The 23,523-nt window shown below is 42.6% G+C and overlaps 3 protein-coding genes across 7 annotated transcripts in view; 1 reads left to right on the forward strand and 2 right to left on the reverse strand.

Moving 5' to 3' along the window:
- The window catches only part of CSTF1 (cleavage stimulation factor subunit 1), a 10,902-nt gene extending 8,620 nt beyond the window's left edge, over nt 1-2,282 (reverse strand). Inside the window, exon 1 of one of the 3 annotated variants that reach the window (XM_017536586.2) lies at nt 2,061-2,282. The gene's annotated coding sequence lies outside the window, so the exon portion shown is untranslated. Of the gene's footprint in view, nt 1-1,888 lie in introns of all 3 variants that reach the window. The other 2 variants (XM_017536587.2, XM_017536585.2) reach the window with 2 other exon arrangements.
- Nucleotides 2,266-23,222, forward strand: AURKA (aurora kinase A). Of its 3 annotated transcripts, none has more exons than XM_017536589.2 (9): nt 2,266-2,444; nt 6,045-6,091; nt 7,406-7,676; nt 9,599-9,653; nt 10,681-10,872; nt 11,965-12,103; nt 19,434-19,582; nt 21,957-22,131; nt 22,276-23,222. In XM_017536589.2, exons 2-9 carry the CDS (start codon nt 6,050-6,052, stop codon nt 22,456-22,458), a joined length of 1,206 nt encoding a protein of 401 aa, XP_017392078.1. In that variant the 5' UTR covers nt 2,266-2,444; nt 6,045-6,049; the 3' UTR covers nt 22,459-23,222. The 3 variants fall into 3 exon arrangements, with proteins under 3 accessions (XP_017392078.1, XP_017392077.1, XP_017392079.1); XM_017536588.2 differs by having other exon boundaries at nt 2,302-2,430; XM_017536590.2 differs by lacking the exon at nt 2,266-2,444 and adding an exon at nt 2,487-2,630.
- Nucleotides 14,465-23,523, reverse strand: part of FAM210B (family with sequence similarity 210 member B) — an 18,533-nt gene continuing 9,474 nt past the window's right edge. Inside the window, exon 3 of the mRNA XM_017536592.2 lies at nt 14,465-14,627. Within this exon, the coding sequence (XP_017392081.1) occupies nt 14,480-14,627 (148 nt within the window). The 3' untranslated portion in view covers nt 14,465-14,479. The remainder of the gene's footprint in view (nt 14,628-23,523) is intronic.

Raw genomic sequence — 23,523 nt, forward strand, 5'->3', positions numbered from 1 at the left:
AAAAAAAAAAAAAAAAAAAAAAAAAAAAAAAAAAAAAAAAAAAAAAAAAAAAAAAAAAAAAAAAAAAAAAAAAAGTAAAAATCTGGAAGCATTGTGCATGCACTGATTTACAAGTGTCTAAGTTTTCCTTCAGTCTTAAAAGACAAAAAACTGTAAATGGTTACTGGTTTATTCAAAAAAGAACTCCAACTGTTGAACATGATAATTTGCTTACCAAAAATCAACGCCTTTATGTACAAGTGTGTTTAAACCATATTAAAAGGCTACAGGTGTCTGGGGAACAGCAATAAAGAATAAAAGTGACCTCAGAGCCTGATTTTTTTTTTTTTTTTAGTTTTTTCTTGTTTCCTTTTTCAATAAGAGCCTGATTTCTTATACACTGTATGACATTGATGAATGTTAATAATAAACCCTTAACATTAAGCACTTCCTGCATGCCAGATACCATCATGCTAAGTACTTTGTAAGCATTAGTTCACTGAATAAAATCATTCAATGTATTCACGTATGTGAAGTGGTACATGAACAGGTCTATATTTGAGTAGAAAATCCTGGGACACAATAAAGATGAAATGGGTTCACGGATGTCATGACACCTACTCAAGATAAAAAGTGGCTGAGTTACTTATCCAAGGTTAAAAGACACCAGAATTGCCAACTCCGAGCCCTGAGCTTAACCACTGAAGGAGTTCAGGAAATGCCAGCCCAAAACGAGATGCTCTGGCAGGCCGATTACATTGAACTGTGCGTACTTAGAGAACAGTAGGTGCTTCCCTCACCTGCCTCAAGTCTAACCCTCCAAAAAAACCTCAATTGTCACGAATCCTTATTAACCAGGGAAGATTAACTCAAATCACATGAGACCAGAGGATCACCTAATTCTTCTGTTTGCATAACAAACTTTATTCACCATACATTTCCTCTGTTCACCCTCCCGTAACTTTGCCACAGCTGGCCCACTCCCCCGCTCCGGCCCCACAATCCTCTATTCAATCCTCTCAGTAGCTCAGGATGCTATGGAAGCTTTAATCATCTGACTTCAAATTCTTAGTCTCGTATTTTGTGGGACTCATGTACGTAATTAAATATCGTCTTTCTCCTATGGACAATGATTAGTTGCACGAAAAAAAAAATGAGATTCTGAAGTAGCAATAAAGAATGAAAATAAGAAGTGGGTAGTATGGCGAGAAGAAAAGTTCGTGAAAGATCCTACTGTTAACGTCGGGTTAACATGACTTGAATAATTTCCGTATGCCTGCTCAACGCTTTACCTGCACATCCTGTTTACTCTGCAGGAACTTACTTAACACTTAATCTGTCTTATGTCAATTTAACTGTGAGTCCTAACAAGGAACCCAGAAGGACGGAGGGAAGCCATTTTTGGTTCCCCTGCAACACTATTGAATCCGGTCTCTTCACTCTTGCTGAGCGCATCCCGGGTGTACAAAAATATATATATATATATTTACACTTGAAGTGGCCCAGCCCCAACTTCTCAACTCCCACAGAACGTTCACTCGCCAGGTTAACAGAAGCCTAATTGTCGTCCCCAATTTGCAGGTGAACACACGGAGACACGAGAACAACAATCCGATCCAGGACCGGTTACATCGCAGTTGAAAGGGCGAGAACACAGACGCCCGCTCATTATACGCGCCGCGACCATCCGGATGCAGAGGCGAACTAAGGACTGAGTAGGAATGGGAGCGAGGCCCTTCGAGGAAGAAGAGGGGGTGCAGGCCAAACCGGACAACTTAGGAAGCACAAAGTAGAGGCGCATGCCACCTTGCTAACTCTCGACCCTTCCCGTCTCGCCCCAGTCCTCTCTGTGGTTTTCTTTAAAGGTCCCAGCCGACCGCACCAGCCACTCTCCCTGTATCCCCAGTACCAACTAGTCCGGCGCTCTCCGTCTCCCGCTCTCTCCCAGAAAAATGGAGGCGCGAATCCTGCCCAATCGACAGCTCCGAGCCCACGTTCACTGCGCACGCGGAAAGGGCGCCAAGCCGAGCGCTGCGTTATCGATCGGCCCCACTCTCTGCCTTTCTCGCCATCTTACTTACTGGCACGTTCAAAAGGTTAGTTCACCTCGGACTTTATCTCCAATGCGACAACCCTGACGTCAAGGGGCTGTTGCCTCACCGACAAATACCCGACCCCGGAGAGCACCCCGAGCGCTGGGACTGCCACGGGTCTGGCTGGCCGTTGGCTCCACCACTTCCGGGGTCTCAGGGGGCAAACGCGTCTGCGTGCGGTGTGCGGCCTGGGACGCGACTTAGGGCGTCGGGTTTGTTGTCAACCAATCACAAGGCAGCCTCTCTCCAGCGCAGGCCAATCGGCTTTCTGGTTAGAGGGTTTAACTCCTATTTAAAAAGAAGAACCTTTGAATTCCAACGGCTGAGCTCTTGGAAGAATCGCGTCCTTGGGTTGCAGGTGGGAGCCGACGGGTGGGTAGGCCGTGGGGGCTAACTCAGCGGCGGATGAGGGCAGGGGGGGACAAGGGGCGGCCGGCCGGGGTGGCGGAGCGACAAGTCCCCTCTCGGTTCCTCAGTCCCAGGGTCCCTCCCTGTCCTCGGCGCTGCCCTGTGCCCGCTCAGAGCCTTGGCATCTGCTTTTGGGCACCGAGGCTCCCTGTAAGATTCTGCTTGTTACTCTTTACGGCTAGAGGTGGGAGGGGTCTGTTGAGTGGTGGTAACCCGCGCGGGAGGGGTGGTAGGGCTTCAGATTGGATTTGTACTCGGAGATCACCTGGGTAAGAAAAGCACAGAAGGTCTCTGCTGCCAGTGTTGGAGTTCACGTTCTAGTCGGTGGGGAGACAGACAGCGAGCATACGGAGAACTTGCAACTGGGGTAGGTGTTACTAAGGAAATAAAGCAGCAGTGCGGTTTACTGGGGGCCGCTATCCGGTAAATCAGAATTTCTTAGAGGCAGGACCCAGGTGTCTAGCTATTAACACACTCTCGAGATGATTTTTAGGTTTCATTGAGAACTAGGGTTGCAGACCAGTGCATGCTAATCATCTGGGGACGTTAAAATGCAGAATCTGTTTTCTTAGACCTGGGGTTAGGCCTCAGAGTCTCCATTTCTAAGAACCATCCGGGTGAGGTAGATGTAGCCACTGTCCTTAACTCGTAATGTCTCCTCCACTTCCTTAACCTTCCTTGGCCCTTGAATTATTTTTCAGCAACCTACCTAGTTCCTCCTGCCCCTCATCTCTGCAGGCATGCACAGGTCTGAGGAAGGAAGGAATAAACCCGTATAAACTTCCTGTGCTATTAGCCTAACAGCTTTTCTATTCAGAGTAGTAGGATTTCTGGTTTGAACTGAATGGACCCTGTGAAAGTCGTCTGGTTCTTCAATCTGGTTGCAGATAAGAGTCACCTGAAAGGCAGTTTTCCTCGAGGTGTCTCTAGAATTCTGGTTTAGAATCTTAATTCTGCTTGTTATTCAAAATTAATGTTTGATTAACACTGCATTTCCTTCTCTTTGTTGTTTATTAACTTTTACTAACCCACTGTTTTTAATAAGGGCTCCTGCCTGCAGTCTGGGCCTGGCTTCATCTGGAGTTATTTGCTTATTTGTAAAATGGTAATTTTTTTTTTTTTTTTTTGAGACAGAGTCTCACTCCATTGCCCAGGCTGGAGAGTGCAGGGACATTCGATAAAAAAAACCTCAATGGGCCAGGCGTGGTGGCTCCTGCCTGTAATCCCAGCACTTTGGGAGGCCGACGCACGTAAATCACTTGAGGTCAGGAGTTCGAGACCAGCCATGGCCAACATTGCTGAAACCCTGTTTCTACTAAAAATACAAAAATTAGCCGGGCGTGGTGGCAGGTGCCTGTAGTCCCAGCTACTCCAGAGGCTGAGGCAGGGGAATTGCTTGAACCCAGGAGGTGGAGGTTGCAGTGAGTGGAGCTCACATCACTGCACTCCAGCCTGAGCAACAAAGCGAGATTCTGTCTCGGGGGAAAAAACAAAAAAAACACCTCAGTGAAGGCTGGGCTTAGTGGCTCATGCCTGTAATCCCATCACTTTGGGAGGCTGAGGCGGTTGATCACCTGAGGTCAGGAGTTTGAGTCCAGCCTGACCAACATGGAGAAACCCCATCTCTACTAAAAATACAAAATTAGCCAAGCATGGCGGTGTATGCCTGTAATCCCAGCTACCTGGGAGCCTGATGCAGGAGAATCGCTTGAACCTGAGAAGCAGAGGTTGCGGTGAGCAGAGATCATGCCATTGCACTCCAGCCTAGGCAACAGGAGCGAAACTACATCTCAAACAAACAAAAAAAAACCCTCAATGAAAGACTGAACTACACACCTGGGGGAAGAGCCTAATAAAGGGAGCAAGAAGTACAAAGGCCTATGGCAGGGGACTTGTTTGAGGAAGAAAGGAGCCTTGTGTGGCTGGTGCACAGTCGACAAGAAGAGATGAAGTCAGAGGCAGTTAGGGGCCATATTCCATGTGACTTCGATAGGCCTGTTTATGCAGGCTAGGAGTTTGCATTGTTTTGATTGAGTTGGGGATCCATGGGGGTCTTCTGAACCAAGGACCAACACATCTGACTTGTTAATGGGATTGTTGGCCTCAGTGTTGACAATGGACCATAACGGGGCAAGGGTGGAAGTGGGGAGGCCATTGGGAGGCTGTTGCAAAGAATTCAAGGGAGAGAGAACTATGGTTTGACCAGGTGGTAGTAATAGAGGTCGTGAGCAGTGATCTTGAAGGGAGAGCCTACAGAATATGCCAGTGGATTCAATGAGGGGTTTGAGAGAGGGAACCTGTTAAAGGATTATTATGCCAAGGCTTTTGGCCTGAGCAACTGACAGCATGGATTTGCCATGAACTGAGATGAGGATGTCTAGAGGCTACATTTGGGGAGGTGAGAGTGGAGAGGGATTAGGACTTCTGTCTGGGATGTGTTAAAATTGAGATGCCTCTCAGATAATTAGGTGCAGATGTTGCATAGAAAGTAGAAAATTTAAATCAGGAGTTCAGCGGAGAGGTCTGGGCTGCAGAATGGATATTTGGGAGTCCTCAGCCTGGAGATGGTATTGAAAGCAGAGAGACTGGATACTCGGCTAGGGAGTAATTGTAGATGGAGAAGTTGTTCAAGGCCTGAGCTCAGGGCACACCCATGAGCAGGGAGGTGAGAAGTGGAGGACGGAAGAGGTTCAGTTTTGGATATGTTAGGTTTGAGGTGCCTGGCAGACATTTCTGGGAGATCCTGGGCAAATACTTAGATATCTGAGTCTGAGAGTCCAAGGAGACATTAGGGCAGTAGATGCATTTTGAGTGGTCCTCATGAAAGCATTTAGACCTGAGCCACGGGGTGATATGGATCCCTGGGAAGGTGTAGATGGAAAAGTGGAGGGTTCAGGGACTTGTTCTTGAGTCACCCCAGGCCCTTGTTTGGGCAAACCTGAGACCGACCCAGCAAGGAGGGAAAGACAGGATGACTAGGTAGTAGATGACCCTGGAAGCTGGGTAAAGAAAAAGGTGTAAGGTGTGATCAGTGTTGTCAGTTTCTGCTGAGGATGCAGCTAAGGGGAAGGTGGAATTGAGCCTTGGGTTTGGCAACCGTAGGTGTCGGCCATGAGCCTGACAATGCGGTGGAGACAAAAAAGCTGGGTGGGGATGGGCTCGGGAGGGGAGGCGTAGAGGTGGCAAGTGTGGACAGTGCTTCTGGAGCTTTACTGTTGGATGGTCACGGTTAGCAATGATAATTAAGAGGACTTTTTTAAGGTAGCAGGTATGCCAGCAGGCTGCACAGGGATGGAAGTGATCCGTTCAAGAAGAGAGAATGTAGCAGCAAGAGCATCAGGAGTGAAGACTCAGAGGATGGGGCGCAGCGCACAAGGGGGAGGTTGGCCTTGTGGGAAAAGCACGTGCCTGTCTCTCCCTCATCAGCTTCATTTGGACACAAAGTGTAAAATCCTGTGTGTTGTGGAGGCCTTTTGATCAGGGAGCTATAACTGCCTATCAAACAACTTAACAGCACTTGAAGCAGGTGGCTGTGTTCAAATTAAAGGTTCTTTTTCTTTTCAGGCATCATGGACAGATCTAAAGAAAACTGCATTTCTGGGCCTGTTAAGGTAAACTGAATAATCTGTAATCTCATTCACATTTACAAACCCACATGGAGGTTGATCTTGTCTGGAATTCTTTCCACCTTTACTTTGGGTGATAAATTTAGATCCCTTACTGCACTCCTGGATATGAATTAGCCACTTTTCTTATGTTCAGTTAACATTTTGCTGAATCTTCCAGTAGCTTTTTTGGCTGCCTGGTCTTATAATTGGCTGTTTACGTTTCTATACCCTTCCGCTGTATACAGGCTAATAGTAATAACGCATCCAGCAGGAGTCCAAAGCTTGTAAAATTGGCTATAAATATAAAATGACTAAATTAGAAAAAGCTACCTTGAATTACTGTATTTGATTCTCAGTTCCTTTGATAAAGTCCATTTAATAAATTGCTCTACATTTAAAATGTTTCTTTTTATTTGTCTTTGAATGCCTACTGTGTTGTGGACACTACTAATTTCAGGAGGAAGTGACTTTGTACTTGGAAGTCTTAACACCTTTTCTTTATAAAGCACTCATACCATTGAGCTGGGGATGGATCGTGAGACTTTCTTTTCAGCACTTACCCCTCACTTACAATGAGCTGTTGAAGCTGAAGGAAATCTCATCCCCCCCCCCCACCCCTTCTAATTTGATTAGCTGAGGGTGTTAGAGTTCATTTAACTATTTAAGCTTGTAATACAGTACTTACAGGTGTGCAAATAATAATTTTAGTAATAACTTTTTGAAGAGCCTACATTTGTTTTCTCTGTCAGTTTTTTGCTCAAGTCCATTTTGTAAATAATTGAAAAATGAAACATTGGTTAATCAGTAATACAGTAATCAGCTTATTGTGGAAAATCTTGGCTATATGAAAACATGAGATTCTTCTAAAACTTCATTTGAAAATCATCACTGTTGAATGTTTTGACAGTTTTTTTTGGTTTTCGTAAGCACATATAATATTAAGGAAATTTCAATAGAACTGAGATTTTGGCATAAAGCTTTTGTATTATAGCTTTTTGCCAAATAGCAATTTAGCGTCTATTTCCAAATTATTGAGAAATTTAGAAAACGTTTGTCTCCTTCATTAATGGATATTTGTTAATGAAGCATGATTTTTAGGGGTAAGGAGTTGGGGGGGTAGAAAGTATCATTCAGGTGTTCTTAGCCACATACTAACTATACTCTGGAAGTACTGACTAAAATGCCTTTTCCCCTTCCATCTGTTACCAGTGACATTCATTATTTTGCTATGCTAGAGAACAAACTTTGTGAAATTCTCAAAATATTGGACTTTTGCATTCATGAATAAAAGAAAGTTTATTTTCTCTTCCAATCTAGGCTATAGCGCCAGTTGGAGGTCCAAAACGTGTTCTCGTGACTCAGCAATTTCCTTGTCAGAATCCATTACCTGCAAATAGTGGCCAGGCTCAGAGGGTCTTGTGTCCTTCAAATTCTTCCCAGCGTGTTCCTTTGCAAGCACAAAAGCTTGTCTCCAATCACAAGCCAGTTCAGAAGCAGAAGCAATTGCAGGCAACCAGTGTACCTCACCCTGTCTGCAGGCCACTGAGTAACACCCAAAAGAGCAAGCAGCCCCAGCCGTCGGCACCTGGTAAGCTAGGTTTTGAGACTCATTGGATAGTCATTCTTTGTAGTCATTGCTAAAAAAGCAAGTGTAATATACTTATACTTATTATTCGGAGCCCTAGCTTGTATATCTGTTGAGGATGGGGAGAAAATATGGCATCTGGGTTGAAGTAACAGTGTCTGCCTATGGGCCAGACCTACGCTAAAACTCCAGACCTGATTCTCACGCTCTTGGAAGAGGTGGGCACCCAGGGAGGACATAGCACCAATCGGTGTCCTTTTGATTGTTTGTTATTGGGTCTGGATGTAGGGTGCTTGGAGTAAGTGTACTTGAGGAACTGAGATCTTCTAAAGTTTGGGGGAAATCTAGAGAAGTGGATGAGCTGAGGCAGGCTGCGGTGACGTCACTATGGGCATTGCTGGCCATGTTAAGGAATGGGGTCTCATCTCTAGGGCATTTGGAAGCTACTGAAGATTTTTTGAACTGAGAAGGGAACTTTGCCTTTTAGAAAGTTTACTGTGGAGCCCGGGCACGGTGGCTCACACCTGCAATCCCAGCACTTTGGGAGGCTGAGGTGGGTGGATCACGAGGTCAGGAGTTCGAGACCATCCTGGCCAACATGGTGAAACCCCGTCCCTACTTAAAATACAAAAATTAGCTGGGCATAGTGGCGCGTGCCTGTAGTCCCAGCTGCTCAGGAGGCTGAGGCAGGAGAATCACTTGAACCCGGAAGGCAGAGATTGCAGTGAGCTGTGATAGCGCCACTGCACTCCAGCCTGGCGGCAGAGCGAGACTCTGTTTCAAAAAAGAGAGAGAAAAAAAAAAGAAAGCTTACTGTGGAAGTACTGAATAAATTGGAGTAGGACTGCTGGATTTAGGAGTACCAGACAGGAAGGAGGTTGAGGTCAGACATGGCAATGACCTGCTCTGTGTGGAGCAGAGTGGATGCTATTATTTACCAACTGTTGAGTGCTCATTCCCCGAATTCAAGGGCGTGCTTCATTCACCTCATCTCATTCAATCCTTGTAACCACTTCATGAAGGTAGCCAATTAGTAACTTAGTTTTACAGAGGAGGAAGCTAAGACTCAGAAGCAGTTAACTAATCCAAAGAGATAGCCAGGATGGAGAGGTGCAGACAAATTTGAGAGCTCATTTAAGATGCAGACTCAATAGAACTGGGCAATACATTGCACCTGAAAGATGAGTAAAAAGGAGTTGGGATTGATATTAACTAAGTTAGTGAGCTGGGAGCTGGGGGCTGGAGGGGTGCACATGGGACGGGCACGTGGAGGAAGAATTTGCACTTGCATTCAAACACCTGAGCAAGACCGTCATGTGCTGTTAAGAGTTTGAGATGTTGGAGACAGACAAGTGGAAATGTCCCGTATGTTCTTGTGGCGAATGAAATAGTTACCCCAGTCCTCTGTTGCACAACTGTTCATTGTGCATTTTGCTGAATTGGTAGCATTTATTTTTATATTTCCCCTTGGCAACTTAATATAATGGAGGGTGGCTGGCCTGTGTCTTGCTACATGTTGGTGATAATTTGTATGTGGGGTATGGACAGTTGGCTGGACTACCTAGTAAGGGAAAAAAGGTGACGAGGTGGCAACTTGTCATGCATGGGAAGATTGGCAATTCTGCCAGAAAAGCTCTTCATCTGGAAACTGAGGCTTCAGAAGAACCTGCACAGTCTGCCTTTAATTCATCAGAGAAGGGCCTGTCTATGTATATATGTCTGCTCATCTTTAGAAATTCTATGAAGACTTCACATGATGGAAGTCAGGGTGTAGTAGCCCTTTTTTCTATAAGGAAAACAAAACAAAACAACAGGTTTATTCTTGACATACCATTAATATTTTGGTGACCAATTTAATTCACCTCTATTCACAACTTATCCTATATAGTTATTCTAAAAATAGGTTTTTAACTTATTCCATATAGAAAATAATCCTGAGGAAGAACTGGCATCAAAACAGAAAAATGAAGAATCAAAAAAGTAAGCTTTCTTATTTACAAAGTTCTGTCCTATTTTACTAGAATATACTATTTCATTGCAAATTTAGTTGTAAGAACTCTTGGGGGGAAAAATGAGGCCTTTATTTTCATTTAGAGGATATAAATGTTTCCAGATTTCCAATCTTAAAAATGGAATTTTGTGTATTTAGGTATTTTACTAGGGACTCCGAAGTGCTTTAAAAAATTGCTTTCAAATTTAGAAAAAACTTGTATGAGAATCTGTTACAGAAATGTGTGGAAGTTCCTCTCTGTCCTTAGAAGTAACCACTGCGTATGGTTTATGTATGTGTCTGTACTTTTTTATTGTATAAAAGTACAAGTTTAAAAAAAATAGAATATGTTGCAGAATTATATACTCATATATGACTGACGGTTTTGACAGTATTAAAATTATAGCTTTAGTTCTTTATTATAAAGGTTGGCTGTAATATCTTTCCCAGGTCTTCTCTAAAAGCCTCCTGTCAACTTCTGAACTGTCTGGACTCTGGAATGTAGGGGAGGGGCGAGGAATTAACCCACAGACAATTTTGCTTTTAGCGGCTTAACAGAGGCTGAGACTAAATCCATTGGTTCTCACGCGCCTGTAGCCTGTGGGCTCTATCCTGCTTCTGTTAGTAACAAACACCTCTGGGACTGGAGGCGGTGGCTGTGCTTAGTTTGACAGAGGCACCCAGATGGTCTGGAAGCCTTCCTCCCTCTCTGGTCACTTATCCTTTTCACGGTCTTCAGTGTTGTCATGGGCCCGTTCCTCTGAGCATAGTGTGGCCTTGGGACATTTCTCATAGAGTGATTCAGATCTGACTCTCAGACCTAATAGCAGCGGGGGAAGTCAGGGTTTCACGCTGTGGCAACTCTTTGATAGTGGTTATTGCCTTGGTTCTTGCTAAGGATAAATACTGAGTACAAGTCTGAATCTAAAATTATTTATAGAATGTGTCTACTACTCATTGAAAATTTGTTAGAAAAGGTTTGTTTTCATATTCTAAAACGTTCAAATTCCTTCCTAGGAGGCAGTGGTCTTTGGAAGACTTTGAAATCGGCCGCCCTCTGGGTAAAGGAAAGTTTGGTAATGTTTATTTGGCAAGAGAAAAACAAAGCAAGTTTATTCTGGCTCTTAAAGTGTTATTTAAGGCTCAGCTGGAGAAAGCAGGAGTGGAGCATCAGCTCAGAAGAGAAGTAGAAATACAGTCCCACCTTCGGTGAGTTTTCAGGTTCATGTTTGAAAGAATATTCATGGATGCTGTGCCCCTCCCCCTCCTGTAATGCCAGCCTCTTCTCAGGCCCATTCACTCCCTCTTACGATGCACTGCCTTCAAACACATGGCCTTTTCCTCACCTCCCCCTACCCTATGAGAAAGACAAGCTTCTGTACCACACTGGGTTATTGAGTAATCGTTCTCCTGCGATTCTCCCATGCTCTGCAGGTTAAAATAAAATTGTATTCCTTTTCTTTAAAAAAAAGTATAAATCTATCTTTTAGAGGGCCTGCTTTTCATATTACCACAAAGAATCATTAAATTTGTCATTTTTCAAAGATGTATCTACACTTAAGTGCTCTGATCCTGAAAAATCACTTGAGGATATAATGTTCTGTTGATGGAATAATTTATATGGGCAAGTCTTTTTGGAGGATAATGAAGGGGAATGGTACCCCATATTCCTGAGGTAGGCAGGAGTTGCGAGCAGCTACCTGCAGGTTGACTAGGGCTGGTGAGTTTTTTGTTTTCCTTTTTTTCTTTTTGCTTTCAGTGTTTTTCACATTTGAATCAGATGCTAATACTTCAAGTCTGGCCACATCAGGCCTGGTGTGTCTCTACCTGGCAACAGCTGGCTGGGGCTGGGCGGGGTGGGCATCTCACATGGGCTGTGCTTCCCATTGCTGCTTCCTGCTGTCCACAGTCTGCACCTGCCCAGTCTGCTGAGCACCTACCTACCGCCATTACTAATCACTGCTTTTATCTGTCACAGTGTCTGGGTAGCAAACTACTGTGGCAATGCCATGTCTTTCTTTTAATATATAGATAATATTCAGCTGAATTTTCCTCCTAAGAATAAATATGCCTAAAGGAAGGAAATAGTCTTAATTAAGCCAGAGGTCCATTAATACTTTGAAATGCATGTAAAATGATATGTGGGTATATATATACTTCTTGGAGTGGGTTTATAGTTTGTTGCTTCAGTGGGGTTTGGAGGGGAGTTTCATGTGAAACACCACTGGTTTTTCATGAAGCATTTGTTCATAGTCTTGTCAGCTCCAAACCAAGTGTTAGAATGTTTATCTTTCATTGCAGGCATCCTAACATTCTCAGACTGTACGGTTATTTCCATGATGCCACCAGAGTCTACCTAATTCTGGAATATGCACCACTTGGAACAGTCTATAGAGAGCTTCAGAAACTTTCAAAGTTTGATGAGCAGAGAACTGCTACTGTAAGTTTTCATTTATTGTCCAGGCAAATTCCGTTTCCTTTATACCTGTCCTCCATAGCAATACACCTTTCCTTATAGTAGGGTGGGTTTTGTCTTGATTGAAGGGTAGGTTAATATCAAATATTTGAAGTGGAAAAATCAAAATAGCTTAGTTGTACCAGATGTACAGATCAAGTCCAGAACCAGGTAGAATGTTGTGACTGCTTTCGTGCCTAGTTTGCACAGCTGTTTTCTATGGAAAGGTATATAATGTATATAGATAGTTGCCCTCATTTTATTTAATAGATGTTTTATTTTAGAATAGTTTTTACTTTTTATTTATTTCTTTTAAGAGGACAGCGTCTTGTTACCTTGCCCAGGCTGGACAAGAACTCCTGGACTCCAAGGGATTCTTCCACCTCAGCCTCCCAAGTAGCTGGGACTACAGGTGCACACCACTGTGCCTCTAGGATAGTTTTAGATCTACAGAAGTTGTGAAGACAGTATAGAGAGTTCCCATATACCCGACACCAAATTTCCTGCTAATTGTCTAGCTAACATGTATCAATATAGTACCTTTGTCACAGTCAGTGAGCCAATATTGATATAACTATTAACTCAAGTCCACATTTTATTCAGATTTTTTTTCTCATGATTAGATGGGCATAAGGGTTTTTGAGAGGGAGATCAGACAGTGCATTCTTACCACATACCAGAGATGTAAACTCTTAGGACTTTTAACTGTGGGTGTCAGCTTGATTTTCTGATTGAGACAGTGTTTTTCTGGTTTCTCCACTGTAAAGTTACTATTTCCTCCCCTTTCCATACTGTATTTCTTCAAAGGAAGTTACTATGAATAACCCACACTTGAGGAGTCGAGAAGTACTCCTAGATGGAGCTTTTCCATAAATTATCTGGAATTCGGTGCCAGAGATAAGGCTGTTCTCCTTTATTTAAAGATGTAGACTCCTGGCTTTTTATTTTCTCCCTTGAGCTATAATCCAATACTTGATTTTGTGGTTCAGATCGTTGCAACTTTGGCCACTGGCAGCTCTTTTTCTTTTACAAGGGTCCTGGGAAAATCATTGTGGTTTTGTGGGGGGGGTGTGTGTGTGTGTCTGTGTGTTAAAACACATTCTTTTTTTTTTTTTGACATGGAGTCTGAGGCTGGAGTGCAATAGTGTGATCTTGGCTCACTGCAGCCTCTGCCTCCTGGGTTCAAGTGATTCTCCTGCCTCAGCCTCCTGAGTAGCTGGGATTAACAGGAGGGTGCCACCACACCCGGCTAATTTTTGTATTTTTAGTAGAGACGGGGTTTCATCATGTTGGCCAGGCTGGTCTCTAACCCCTCACCTCAGGTGATCTGCCCACCTTAGCCTCCCAGAGTGTTGGGATTACAGGTGTGAGCCACCCCGCCCAGCCTTGTACTTCCTTACTTTCTGATACAAGATGCTCAAGCCTCATCTTCTGTATTTCCTGCTCTAGTCCTAGAATGGAACCATTTCTCTAAGGAGCCCTGGTTCCTTTTCTTGGAGAATGTTACTAGAAACTGAGAACTGGGCACTTGGTGTACTCATTGCTACTATGGTGTCACTACTACTTCTGGGCTTTCAGCTGACAGAGCAAGGGAATATATGTAGATACTAATCTGTGTATAGATTTATCCATCTCTTTATTAAACATAACATGAATTCATACTGATATCTTCAACTTGACTCCATTTCCATGCTTAATTCTAACTTCCTCCTGTTTACCTGGAAACTCCCATTCCAAAAGTGAGAAACCTGAATTTCACTGCCCACCATCCTTTTATTTAATTATTCAATTCCAGTGTACATGAATAATGGTATCAGAATTGTTAACCAGCTGCCCTGTGGGAACCAACTTTGTCAACTGGAGTGCTTCTGTGCACTTCCTTTGGCCTTTGTTTTGTAGACTCCACCCATTTCCAAAGCAGCTTGGATCCACACTTCACTCCCACGCCCTTTGGTGAGGTTGTTTCCTACATTTGTAATGCAGTGAGATTCTTTTGTCACAGTCTATATTCCATGCTAGGATGCCCAGGATGGAATCACTTAAATTTGCATATCCTGAGATTGATTTTCGTGTGTGCTGTAAAATTCTGAGAATTTTGACAAATACACAATGCCATGTGTCTACCATTATGATATATAGAATAGTTTCACTGCTCTTAAAAAAACAAATCCTGTGTCTCATCTACTCATCCCCACCCTTACATCTCTGGCAACCACTGATCTGTTTATTGTCCCTGTTACCTTTTCTAGAATATCATATAATTGGAATCATAACAGTACGTAGCCTTTTTAGATGGGCTCTTTCACTTAGCAATATGATTTTAAGATTCATCTACATATTTTTGGAGGCATGAGGGCTTATTCATTTATTTTTATCTATCACTAAATCATATTCCATTATTTCATTGTATGGAAGTATCTCAGTTTGTTCATCTACTGAAGGGTATCTTGGTTGCTTCTGGTTTTTGACATTTATCATGCTTTGGCTGTAAGCATTTGCATGCAGGTTTTTGAGAAACATAAGTCTTCAATTAGTTGGGCACATATCTAGGAGTGTTATTGCTGGTTCGTATGGTACGACTGTATTTTGCTTTGTGAGGAACTGTCAGTCTTCCAAAGTGGTTATACAATTTTTACATTCTAACCAATGAATTGAGGTCCTATTGCTTCTCATCCTTGCCAACATTTGATGTCAGTGTTTTTGATTTTTGTTTTGAAACAAGGTCTCACTGTCGCCCAGACTGGAGTGCAGTGGCTTGATTACCCACCTCAGCCTCCCTGGCTCAAGCCATCCTCCCATCTCAGCCTCACAAGTAGCTAGGAAGGACTACAGGCATGTGCCCCCCTGCCTGGTTAATTTTTGTGTTTTCTTGTAGAGACAAGGTTTTGCATGTTGCCCAGGTTGGTCTCAAAATCCTGGTGTCAATCAATTCATGCCCCCCAAAATCGTGGGATTACAGGAGTGAGCTGCTACACCTGGCTTAGTATTTTGCATTATAGGTATATGTGGTATCTCATTTTCTAAATTTATAGTTTCCTAATGACATTCGATGTTGAACATCTTTTTATGTATTTGCCATCTGTGTATCATCTTTGAGGTACCTGTTGAGATCTTTTGTCCTTATTTTTGAATTTTTGGTCTTGAGTTTTAAGAGTTCTTTGTACATTTTGGATGCAGGTCATCTGTCACACATGTTTTGCAAGTATTTTCTCCCAATCTGTGGCTTGTATTTTCATTCTCTTATCTGTGTCTTTCACAAAGCTGTTTTTAATATATATTTTGAGACAGGGTTTCACTCTGTCACCCAGGCTAGGGTGCAGGGGTGCAATCTCTGCTCACTGTAGCCTCTGCCTCTTGAGCGCAAGTGATCCTCCCGAGTAGGTGAGACCACAGGTGCATGCCACCACGCCCAGCTAATTTTTGTATTTTTTGTTTAGACACGGTCTCACCATTGCCCAGGCTGTAATTTTTTTTTTTTTAAGACAGAGTCTTGCTGTGTCACTGAGGCTGGAGGGCAGTGGCGTGATCTTGGTTTTCAGCAAACTGCAACCTCCACCTTTTGGATTCAAGCAATTCTCCTGCCTCAGCTTCCCGAGTAGCTGGGATTACAGGCACCTGCCACCATGCCCAGCTAATTTTTGTATTTTTAGTAGAAACAGGGTTTCACCATGTTGACCAGGCTGGCCTCGAACTCCTGACCTCAGGAGGTTTGCCCACCTTGGCCTCCCAAAGTGCTGGGATTTACAGGTGTGAACCACTGTGCCTGGGCTCCCAGGCTGTATTTTTAAAGTCCAATGTGTCAGTTTTTTTTCATGATTGTGCTTTTTGTGCTTCTCCTTCTTTATGTGATTAAAATGACTTGTTTTAAGAAGTCGAAGAGTCTTAATTTGGGCCATTTCTAATTCAATTGGCAGCTTGATAAGGCACGTTGAATGGTGGTTACTTTGATTTTTTTTCTGTTTCTTGGTGATCTCTGGGTAGTGTGGAGACTAGTTTTCTTTCTTTTTGACATTGATGTAAATGGCATTTAAGTTCAAGCCTTTTTACCTTCAGTATCTGATGAAATCATGCTCCTATTGACAAATGGGCCTTTGCTCTTGTCTCTGCAACATGCTGTTTTAAACTTAAAGCCTTAATCTTAAACGTTTGTGCTTCTCCTAAGTAGAAATAGATCTCTAATTCACTTTTTAAATATTAGCTAAACAAATCCGCTTCTTATTTAATTGGCAATTAATATTTCTTTATGAATTCGTCTTTTGGGCCAACTTTCTCTTACAGATCAATAAGGAAATCTATGCTCATTAATGATAGTGATTCTGCCTCAGGTACTCACATTTTACCCTTGGTTTTTTTCCTTGTAATCAGGCTTATATGGTAGGTTATAGTTTGTTGTTTTGGGTCAGTTAATCTTTTTCTTCCGTTTCTGATATTGATATCCTACTTCAAAAGCTTCACCTTATACCAACAGTATAAAATTACACATTGTACTACTGTACTGTTGTCTCCTCTCACACCCGGGTCTTCACTCTAGATGGAGTTTTGGTGTCAGCAGATAGATATTCGAAAGAAAATGAAAGATTATTTCTTTCTAGATTCCTTAGTAGTTAGAATTACTACACATGTACCTGTTTTCCTTTTCAGATGAATTCAAATAAAACTAATTGTAGAGACATGTCAGCGACTGATCCGTAGCTGCAGTCTAACAGCATGTGAGGTGTGGAGGAAGTGGCAGTGCCAGAGAGCCATCATGAAACTAATAGCTTCTTGTCTGGAAATGATTTGAGGAGTGAAATCCATTGCCCTCTCAGACTTTAATGTGTACAGTTAAAGTATCAGTAATCAAAGCTGGTGTAGTTAGAAGAGCAGCTTTCTTTGTATTTGCCTTCAGTTTACCGTGGTCTAAATTTTGATCTCTGGCTTTGGGCTGAAACAATTGTTTTTTCTGACAGTCACATTTGGTTTTTACCCATCAGTTTAGTAAACCTTTTTGATGTAAAATAATGTTCAATCCTGTCTAGCAATTGCTTTAGAAAATCAATTCTTCTCAAACTTTAGGCAGAGCTAAATATATTTTTTCAATATTCAAACAAACAGTTCTTATCTATATGTTAAAATAAATTCTGGGCCAGGCATGGTAGCTCACACTTGTAATCTCAGCACTTGGGGAGGCCAAGGTGGGAGGGTCACTTGAGGTCAGGAATTAGAGACCAGCCTGGGCAACATGGAAAGACTACCAAAAAAAAAAAAAAAAAATTAAAAATTAGCTAGACATGGTGGCACATCCCTGTAGTCCCAGCTACTCAGCAGGAGGCTGAGGCAGAAGGATTGCTTAAGCCCAGGAGTTCAAGGCTGCAGTGAGGTGTGATCATGCCATAGCAATCCAGGCCGGGTAACAGAGTGAGACCCTGTCTCTTAAGAATAAGTAAATACATACATACGTACATACATATTAGACTTGGTTGCTAAATCTTTGAGACAGGGACTGGAAAACTTTGCTATTTTTTTTTTCTTTTCCTGAGACAGAATTTTGTACTTGTTGCCCAGGCTGAAGTGCAATGGCACGATCTTGGCTCACTGCAACCTCCACTTCCCGGGTTCAAGCAATTCTCCTGCCTCAGCCTCCCGAGTAGCTGGGATTACAGGCATGCACCACCACACCTGGCTATTTTTTGTATTTTTAATAGAGGCAGGGTTTCACCATGTTGGTTAGGCTGGTCTTGAACTCCTGACCTCAGGTGATTCAACCTGCCTCGGCCTCCCAAAAGTGCTGGGATTACAGGTGTGAGCCGCTGTGCCTGGCCAGGAGAACTTTTCTTACAAGACAGTAACTTGTCCAGGTGCGGTGGCTCATGTCTGTAATCATAGCACTTTGTTGAGGCCGAGATGGATCACTTGAGGCCAGAAGTTGAGACTAGCCTTGTCAACATAATGAGAACCCCCATCTCTATTTAAAACAAAAAAAAGGAAATAAAGTTAGCAAAAGGACTGATTTCTTATGTACTTCTATGCTGGCTTATTATAAGCCAAAATTTAACCTGCTATTTAATATGTCAGTACAACTACTTTTTCATTTTTGTTTATTGTTCTGGATAATTTGTCTCCTGAAACTTTTTTTTTTTTTTTTTTTTTTTTTTTTNTTTTTTGAGATGGAGTTTCATTCTTGTTGCCCAGGCTGGAGTGCGATGGCGTGATCTTGGCTCACTGCAACCTCCGCCTCCCGGGTTCAAGTGATTCTCCTGCCTTAGCCTCCCCAGTAGCTGGGATTACAGGCATGCACCACCACGCCCAGCTAATTTTGTATTTTTAGTAGAGACGGGGTTTATCCATGTGTATTTTTAGTAGAGACGGGGTTTGTCCATGTTGATCAGGCTGGTCTTGAACTCCTGACCTCAGGTAATCTGCCCGCCTTGGCCTCCCAAAGTGACGGGATTACAGGCATGAGCCACCATGCCCGACCTTCTCCTGATACTCTTGAAGTAAATTTTTAGCTTTAAATAAATTCTTCTGTCATAGATGATCTTAGTTTTAAAAAAGGGAATTAATTGACTGTACTAGAAAAAGTCAGCATTTACACATCTGAATTCTTCAGCACTTACTGTCTTACTTCATTGCTGCGGGCCATTTGTTGTCATATGGTGGTGTAACTGTTAGGTTGGTGCAAAAGTAATTGTGTTTTGCATTGAAACGGCACCAACCTAAGAGCTAGCTCTAACTAGCTGAATATCTTTTCTGTCTGTGGACATCACACTAGCTGTTTTAGCAAAGAGATGACTAAGCATTCCGTAATTTTACTTCATTTAATCACTATAAATTGGTTCAATCGATTTTTTTTTTTTTTTTGGTAGACCCATGTAGTTTCTACAATACTTGCTTTAAAACCTGAAAAATGTGTTTTTTGGTTTTGTCTTTTTCTTTCTGAGACAGGGTCTCACTCTGTCACCCAGGCTGAAGTGTGGTGGTGTAGTGGTGTGATCATGGCTCACTGCAGCTTTGACCTCCTGGGCTCAAATGATCCTCCCACCTCAGCTTCCCAAGTAGCTGGGACTACAGGCATGTACCACCACACTCGGCTAGTTTTTAAATTTAGTAGAGATAGGGTCTTGCCGTGTCTCCCAGGCTGGTCTTGAATTCCTAGACTCAAGTGATTCTCCCACCTCAGTCCGCCAAAGTGCTGGGATTACAGGTGTGAGCCACTGTGCCTGGCCCAAACCTGTAAAACAGGTTAAATCTGTTATGTTCCTTTCAGAAGAGATGTCTAATATTAACTTGTGTTATACAATATCTAAAACATAGGCTTTCAATGTTTTTTTAACAGTATATCACAGAATTGGCAAATGCCCTGTCTTACTGTCATTCGAAGAGAGTTATTCATAGAGACATTAAGCCAGAGAACTTACTTCTTGGATCAGCTGGAGAGCTTAAAATTGCAGATTTTGGGTGGTCAGTACATGCTCCATCTTCCAGGTATGTCACTTTAGAGGGGGAGGTTGTTTCGTTTAGCAAACGCCCTGGGAACTAATCATGAGCTAAACAGAATTTATTTCAGTGGAGATTTTGTGTGATAAGAGGGGTAGGTGGCTAACCCAGAAGTACTTTGGAGTAATTTAGGCTTAATAATCAACTAGTGTTTTCAAGAAAATGTTATTCTGTGTCAATTTGGGGCTATTAATAGTGTTCTAGGCCTAGGGTTAAAGATGCTTAATGTCCTTTGAGGCTAATGAAGGGGAGAAATGAGTCAACAGATAGGACAAGTATATGATAGAGGTAAAGTGCCCATGTGTTGAGGGGGGATGTTCCAGAGGACATCTGCTGCTTCCTGGATGAGGAGAGGGGGAGATGTTCCAGAGGACAGCACCGACAAAGATCTAGTGCTCAGAGCACAGTCTGCATCAGGGAAGTTAGAAACCAAATTAGTTAATGGAGCTTTGAGGGCGGTGGTGAGAGATTCTCTTTGGTCCACCTCTGTCAATAGTAGGGCTAGTCCTTGCTTGTTCCTCTCACAGCTGAAGCAAAGATGTCAGTCTTAGAACTGTGGAAATCTTAGGGAACTTTCCAAATGAACTACAATATTCTCTACTGTTTTAAATTTGAGTTTAAATAAGCTTTGAAACTTCATGGGAAGTGGGGCACTTTAAAGCATGTATCTACTGATCAAGGTTTGTCAACTTTGGAGGAGGACTCAAATTATAGCCAGATGACTTTTAAAAATAAAGCTGGTTTTAGCCAAAATAACTCTAGCAAAAAAGTTAAAAATATTTAAGCTAGTTTAAAAAGTATAGCCTAAAATGGGTTATATGTGAGGGAGAAATCCTTTGCTTTTGTTACAAAGCACTTCTAAGCATTGTTCCCAGAAATTCATCGAATCTGCTGTTTCAATCTCTTTTTTTTAAAAACTGGTTGTTATTAGTGGGAGCTGTTACCTGGTAAGACAAACCAGAATAAAGAATTACAGGCTTCATTGAATCAGAGTTAAGCTGGATCTTCACCTGTTGCATTGTGATAGCAAAGATAGCTTATTACTTTCTGAAAAGATTACATAACTGAGTCACTTCACTCCAAATCCAAGATATTAATAATCATAATAATTTCCTTGTTATTGCCTGAGTTTGAGAACCCCAGTTCAGTCCACCAGTGGTGATAGAGGAATTAGATGACCAGAGTGGTATCTTCTGAATCCGAGGTCACAATTCAGTGGCGAATGACTGTTTATGTGCTCAGTGGGTACCAGGCATGAGCATCGATGATGAAGAGCAGCTGATACAAAGCAACTCAAACCCACGCGGACCGTTCTGGCTTGGTGTCTGCTGTCCCCAGCCTTTTTCCAACCTTTGTTAGGAAAACCTAAACCGATAGAAATGCTGAATTGGTGGTTGATGGCATACCTGTCTATCCAGAGCCCACGTTCAGCAGTTGTTCCCATTTTGTCATATTGGCTGCATCTACTTTTTTGGTGAACACTTGAAAATATGTTGCAAACATATGATGCTTCAACCTTAAGCACTGTAATAGCATGCATCTCCTAAAAATAAGGATATTCTCCTATGTAATTAAAACTATGATTACTCTTAAGAAAATCACTCCTAACAGAATTGGTAATATCTAATATTTAGTCCACATTCAATATTTAGTCCTATTGTCCAAGATGTTTTATAGGTGGTTTGTAAAATCAGAACTTAGTCAAGCCCCATGCTCTGTATTTGATTGTCTCCGTGGTCTTAAGCCAGACAGTCTCTTATTTTAAAGTGGACTTTTCTGATTGTGTTGCCACTTCACTTGGACCTTTATTCCCCGTATTTGCTGCAAATTGGAATTCAGGTCTCAGGGCCTGAAGAGATTAAATACTTTTGGCAAGAGTATTTCATGGGTCACCCTCAGAATTTCAGCATCTCTCGTACCAAAGATCTGCCACAAGGCGGCAAGTATCTACGTCTCTAACCCCAGTGCAGTTACAACGGGACAGTTTCTAGTGTCTTGTCATTGCCACCAGGCTCTTAAGAGTCTTAGTTTATGTGTAATATCTATATGCAGATGTAGAATTCTAAATCGTATTTACAGAGAACATTGCATGGTAGCTTTTATGTGGTAGTGATACATTCAGTTTCTTAACGTTCTAGATCATTCAGGGAGGTTCTGGAGTGGGACAAATTTGGGATTAAGGTTTTGGTGGCTAGCTGTGGGACCTCACTGTTTCCCATGGGAATTTATAATAGTAGGTGCTTCCTAGGACACAGGGTCCGGCCCAGGGAAGTGCTCAGTGTTCGTGGAATTAATGATTTTTAGCAGCTATTGTGATCATGAAACCAGAAGCACATCAGCCTGATCCTTGCTCCGTTTTTAGGAGAACCACTCTCTGCGGCACCCTGGACTACCTGCCCCCCGAAATGATTGAAGGTCGGATGCATGATGAGAAGGTGGATCTCTGGAGCCTTGGAGTTCTTTGCTATGAATTTTTAGTTGGGAAGCCTCCTTTTGAGGCAAGCACATACCAAGAGACCTACAAAAGAATATCACGGGTAAGACGTCACTGAAAAGGACCCAGCACTTCTGCTGGAATTCTTTCCTTATCAGCCTGAACTTCAGGCCTAGATCAGAATATCTATACTATTTGATCTCTCCAACCTGCATTTTGTGATATTTTATCATTTGCTGTACTCCAGGTTGAATTCACATTCCCTGACTTTGTAACAGAGGGAGCCAGGGACTTCATTTCAAGACTGTTGAAGCATAATCCCAGCCAGAGGCCAATGCTCAGAGAAGTACTTGAACACCCCTGGATCACAGCAAATTCATCAAAACCATCACATTGCCAAAACAAAGAATCAGCTAGCAAACAGTCTTAGGAATCGTTCAGGGGGAGAAATCCTTGAGCCCAGGGCTGCTGTATGACCTGTCAGGAACATGCCAGTGACATTTATCTTACTGTTCACCGCTGCCCTCAGTTTAGGACACTACAAGAAATATTTGTTTTACTAAGCAGGTGTGCCTTAACCTCCCTATTCAGAAAGCTCCACATCAATAAACATGACACTCTGAAGTGAAAGTAGCCACAAGAATCGTGCTACTTACACTGGTTTGTAATCTGGAGGGCAAGGTTTGACTGCAGCCACCCCCTCAGCCTGTGCCAGGCATGGTGTCCTCACAGGAGACAAATCCAGATTCTGGCTGTGGGGAAAGTGACCACTTTGCCCTGACTCGATCAGTTAAGGAGCTGTGCAATAACCTTCCACATACCTGAGTGAGTGTGTAACTTATTGGGTTGGCCAAGCCTGGTAAAGCTGTTGGAATGAGTATGTGACTCTTTTTAAGTGTGAAAATAAAGATATTTGTACAGACTTGTATTTGTTCTCTGGTGGCATTTCCTTAGGAATGCTGTGTTTGTCCAGCACTCCGGCAGGCCTGGTTGGGTTTCTAGTCCTCCTTAACCACTTATCTCCCATATGAGAGTGTATAAAATAGGAACACGTGCTCTACCTCCATTTAGGAACTTGCCTGGGATACAGAAGAGGCCATGTGTCTCAGAGCTGTTAAGGGCTTATTTTTTAAAAACCACTGGAGTTTTTAAATAGCATGTGTGGAAACTATGCAAATAAATATCTATGTCTGTGTGGAGTACTGTGTAATTCTTCCCATCACCTGTTTTTTGTTGGCCTGGAAATGAGCAGGTGCTGAGAGGAACAGGCTTTGCCGCCCTCTTCCGGTCTCTTCCTGTCCGGTGTACTCCTAATACTTCATTATATGTATTGTTTACGTATTTGTTATATATTGTCTTCTGTCCATTGACTAAAGATATGGTGCATGTGACCGTGATGAGGGAATGGTGGAAGTGTTGGAACTTAGGGCTAGTAGAGAAAATCTGCTTGCATGGCCAATGCTCTGTGCAGGAAACTAGACAGCAGGTATGTTGG

This window comes from Cebus imitator, unplaced genomic scaffold (genome assembly GCF_001604975.1).
Source record: "Cebus imitator isolate Cc_AM_T3 unplaced genomic scaffold, Cebus_imitator-1.0 Scaffold99, whole genome shotgun sequence".
In the NCBI taxonomy this organism is placed as follows: Eukaryota; Metazoa; Chordata; class Mammalia; order Primates; family Cebidae; genus Cebus; species Cebus imitator.

Excerpts from the sequence above, each read along its gene's own strand:
- AURKA (XM_017536589.2), top strand. The coding sequence starts at position 6,050 with ATGGACAGATCTAAAGAAAACTGCATTTCTGGGCCTGTTAAG. Across the intron at positions 6,092-7,405 it reads GCATTTCTGGGCCTGTTAAG|GCTATAGCGCCAGTTGGAGG; the intron begins GTAAACTGAATA and ends CTTCCAATCTAG. Across the intron at positions 7,677-9,598 it reads GCCCCAGCCGTCGGCACCTG|AAAATAATCCTGAGGAAGAA; the intron begins GTAAGCTAGGTT and ends TATTCCATATAG.